The sequence below is a fragment of the Meriones unguiculatus genome, chromosome 17 (genome assembly GCF_030254825.1).
Source record: "Meriones unguiculatus strain TT.TT164.6M chromosome 17, Bangor_MerUng_6.1, whole genome shotgun sequence".
Lineage (NCBI taxonomy): Eukaryota > Metazoa > Chordata > Mammalia > Rodentia > Muridae > Meriones > Meriones unguiculatus.
Genome location: NC_083364.1, coordinates 12,960,755 through 12,965,252, shown reverse-complemented (window position 1 = coordinate 12,965,252; position 4,498 = coordinate 12,960,755). Strand labels below are relative to the sequence as shown.

At 46.3% G+C, this 4,498-nt stretch overlaps 1 protein-coding gene across 1 annotated transcript; it reads left to right on the top strand.

Annotated features, from left to right (window-relative positions):
* Nucleotides 1-1,493: 1,493 nt before the first annotated feature.
* On the top strand, nucleotides 1,494-2,213 carry LOC132648579 (sentrin-specific protease 2-like; the record flags this gene model as incomplete). Its single annotated transcript, XM_060370572.1, has 1 exon — nucleotides 1,494-2,213. A coding segment is annotated over one exon (720 nt), but the record flags the coding sequence as incomplete, so codon positions are not given.
* Nucleotides 2,214-4,498: the final 2,285 nt, after the last annotated feature.

Below are 4,498 nucleotides of genomic sequence, written 5' to 3'. Positions count from 1 at the left end.
AGGTGATTGTAAGCTGCAAAGACAGGGTTGGAAATCAATGTGTGGTCTTCTAGAAAAGCATCACTCTTCACCACGGAGCCATCTCTGCTGAGTCATCCTGAAAAGATCTGTCCAGCCAAGCAGTGGTGCTGCCGCTTTTAATCCCAGCACTTGGGGGTTTTTTACATTTATTTCTTCATGATATGTGCTGAACTTCTACTCCTCTGAGTTCTTACTGATCTTGGGTTTGCTTCAGCCAGCAGGAGTTCCAACAGGAATTCCAGGAATGAAAACAAGCTTTAAGACCCTAGACCTGGGCAATGGTGGGCAGGGCCTCCATTCACCAATGAATGTTGCCCTGGTGCATAAAACCACATCATAAACCACAGTTTTTTGTGGAAACTGGCCTTCCAGATCCTTGGTGACAGTGGAGGGAGGCACACAGTAGTCTTGCTTCTAACGTGTGTTGACTGCTGTCTTTGGCTGAAAGACTCTGACAATCATTGTGATTTCCACAATTTCAGGTTTTACAGAGGCTCCTTGTGCCCTAGAGCGATCCTTCTCCCTCAGTAGGGAAAAACAAAACGCAGAGTGGGAACTCCACAGACCTTTCTATAGGGGGACTGAGGAAATGCCACCCGAAAGACAAGATTAGAGAAGATCAGCTATGTGAGAAGTGTCCTTTGACACTGCGACCTCCTTCTGTCTTGGTGGCCTAACTGACCCCAGCGCCAAAGGAAACCTGTGTTCTTCCCCTGCGGTTTCTGACCGTGAACCACCTTATCTTGTGTGGATAAGACATCTCCCAGTAGAGTAAGGTGCCTTCAGCCATCAAGAGGACAACCCAAGAACTCCCACAGAACGCCCAGCTGACCTGCACTTTGACTTGGACATCGGAAAGCTGTGTCATGGCCGGCAGCCAACAGCTGAGCAAAGACAATACAAGTAGTCCCTCTATAAGGCAGCCTTGCAAGCAGGGTAAAACGATAAACCCTGAACAGCCAGAGAAAGGCCAGAAGAGGAAACGCCAAGAAGAGGAAGAGGATGATGTGTGCTCAGAAGAGCCAGTCCAGTCGTGGAAGAAGCTGCAACAGGAACAGCATGAAACAGAGCTTGGGGATGAAGAGCCTGACAAGAGCCGAATATGGTCACCCCAGGAAAAGGGTCCGTTACAGCTAATGGCCCCAGAGTGTGCCAAAGGCCCCCCAGAAGAGGCTGTGACTGAGGAGTCTGTGGGTGGAGGCCAGGGTCTCAAGCCCCCCCACAGCAACAGGGAGGAAGAAGTTGAGAAACACCACAATGAAAAGTGCCCAGGGCTGTTGGAACTCCTCCAACCTGACGTCCCCGTGAGCTCTGGCCCTCACAGCACTCACACAAGCACCATGGACACCTCCAAGACTCTCAAAGGTTGTGCTGAAGGGCAGAATCATGAATCGGAAACACCTCAAATCTGCACAGACAGTGTCAGCAATGGCATGCCCAGCAGCAAAGTGTCAACACCTGAGGTCAAGAAAAAGGCTCTTGAAGACCAAGAGAAGGGCAGAGGGCTGGACCGTGGTCCTGCTGTCACAGTGGACATGGAGAAAGAAATCAGCAGTGCGCTAGGCCCTGGGTCAAAAGATGAGATCTTGAGCTGTGCCTTCAAACTGCAAATGACTCGAGGAGACCTGTGGACCCTAAGGAACACCCAGTGGCTCAACGACAAAGTCATCAATTTTTACATGAATCTTCTCATGGAAAGAAATCAAAGTCAAGGCTACCCGGCACTTCACGCATTTAATACCTTCTTTTACACCAAGTTAAAGTCTGGTGGCTACAGGTCAGTCAGAAGATGGACCCGGGCAGTAAACATCTTTGCCAAGGAACTTCTCCTGGTCCCAGTTCACCTGGGCATGCACTGGAGCCTGGCGGTCACAGACTTAAGAAAGAAGAGTATTGTCTACATGGACTCCACGGGACAGAAGAGACCCGACATCCTTGAGCTGCTTTTCTGCTATCTGCGGGAGGAGAGCAAAGCGAGAAGGAACAGCGACCTGAGCCCTGTGGAGTGGAAGCAACACAGCATGTCGGCAGAGGAGATTCCTCAGCAGCTGAACGGGGGCGACTGCGGCGTGTTCGCCTGTAAATATGCAGATTACATTTCCAGGGGCCAGCCCATCACCTTCTCCCAGCAGCACATGCCTCTTTTCAGGAAGAAGATGGTGTGGGAGATCCTGCACAAGCGCTTACTGTAGCAGCGCCCCCTGGCGGCCACTGCGAGGCAGCTGCTCCGAGCTCTTTCCCAGGTGAGGCTAAGGACTGCAGGTACTGGGTGTGGAAGAGCCTTGAACAAGTTCTGAGTGGAAAGACTGTGGCCAGGACAGCCGCGGCTGCACAGAGAAACCCTGTCGGGACAGAAACAACAACAACAACAGCAGACACGTGTGCCCACCGAAAGTTAGAAACTATCCGGACTGCACAGCGCATGCTCACAAGCACGCAGCTGTCAAGATTTATCTGTGACTGAGGTCGACGCTGGATTGAATTTTGCTGTTTTTGTTCACAAGTTTTAGCTAACTGGCAGTGGATGGCTTCTGGCGATTTTCGGCCTTTCGTTCTCGACTGCTTGTTTGCATGAGTTATTTCTGAAAGGAAGGCCACCAGTTGCCTGTCTCCGAGTGAATCTCCGGTTGCCTTCCGGTACTGTGTGCTACTACAGAAGCGTCGCAGTGTGCTGCTGTTCACGGGATCCGAGCAATCCAGGAGAAGTAAGAAACGCGCCTGGGACATCTCAAGATACTTCCCAGCCTGGAAGTAAAGACATCTATTTTATTCTCGGGAGAGGAGTAACTAATGCTAGATGTGCATTGTAAACCCGGGACTCCTTGAAGCCTCACCCTGCTGAGGGCTGTACTAAACTGTTTATTCCAAAAAAATAAATAAATATATATTTATATATATATATGTAAATAAACAAATATTTATATATAAATAAAAATATATTTTATATATTATATATATAAATATATATATTCTTAAGCTATTTTTGAAGATGTTTTCTTTGTATATATTAAGCTGAAATTTAATATGTCATGTTAATATTTATATTCTGTCACCTTAGCCCCACTATTGGTATAGACTTAATATATTTAGTGTGAATATTGCCAACTACATGATAATCTATTTTTATACAGGAAACTTTAATTTTTTATTAGCAGTAAATCTTACATTTGTGTTGTTATTCAATAAAGTTTTTATTTAATAAAGTTTGGAGTTTTTTGAACATACTTTGCAAGATCCTGTGCCTGCTGTTCCTTGCATGGTGTAGTGAGGTTGTCCGAGAGAACTGGAAAGCAGATGTCCAAGACAAGATCCAACAGGGTAAGCCGGAACCTGTTCATACATCTGCATGCTGAGATTGCTCTCATTCCAGACCTCTGAGGGCACTTTAGCCAAGACCTGTCCTCATCCTGGGAGAAGCTCAATATCGCAGCCAGGGCTGCCTTGAAAAACCAAACAGAACAACCAAAACAAAAAATATGTGATATCAAGACTTCAAAAATTCAAAGTTTTAACATAGTAATCAATGGAGTTCTGATACCTAAAATTACTTCTCATCATGTTAAAACCACCTCTGTCCAGACCTCTGGACAAAGAAAAGAATGTTGATGTTTTTAACCCCAGATAATTTTTTTTTTAAATCCCCAAGCTTTTATTATGACTTAAAAGTAGAAGGCTCCAGAAGTTCCTCTTTTGTAACTTAAAAGAATTCATGTGAGCCTCACGGAGTTTGCAACTTGCATCTATCTACCTGTCACAGGTCAATTGAGCTACAATCAACAGACTAAGATTCCCCAACTTTTGCCTGTTCCTGATGGAATATGTGTGTGTGTGTGTGAGGGTTGGGGGGGGGGGGCTCCAATTGTAAGAGTTTCCTTTAAGTTCCTTAACTTTAGCTTCTGTCCCTAGTCTGAATATGTCTCGGCAGATTTCCACCCACCTGACAGTCACCACCCAGGAACCAGAATCAGAAAACAAACCACTCCAAAAGTGATCTACAGCACCCAAGCCCCAGGCAGTCCACAAAAGTGGAGAGCCTGATGTGCTCCAGTCCAGCTGCCATGATTGCTTCCTGTCTTTTACCTTGATCAGGAAACCAGATGCTTCTGATGAGTGAGTGCCCCATTTCCTGAATGAATCCCCTCCCAGGCTTTGGTTAACATTCCAGCCTTCCTGGGCCCCTACAATGGCATCCTAATTTCAGTTGAGGCCCATTTACAAAATCATCTATGTCACCCCTTATCCTCAACAAAAGACTGAAAAGGTTCAGTCCAAAGGAAACTCTCTGGCAAGGAAGACAAATGGCTACTTGGAGTGCCTACCCAACAAACCAGGCTGGCTCATACTGACCTCCAGGCTCCCTTGTTTGAAAAAAAAAAAAAAAAGGTACCTGTAAAACCCAACTAGATCAAGATCCATCAGCATGTTGATCCATTAGATGAAGCAGTTTTGCAACATGATAGAGCACTCACCATACTCT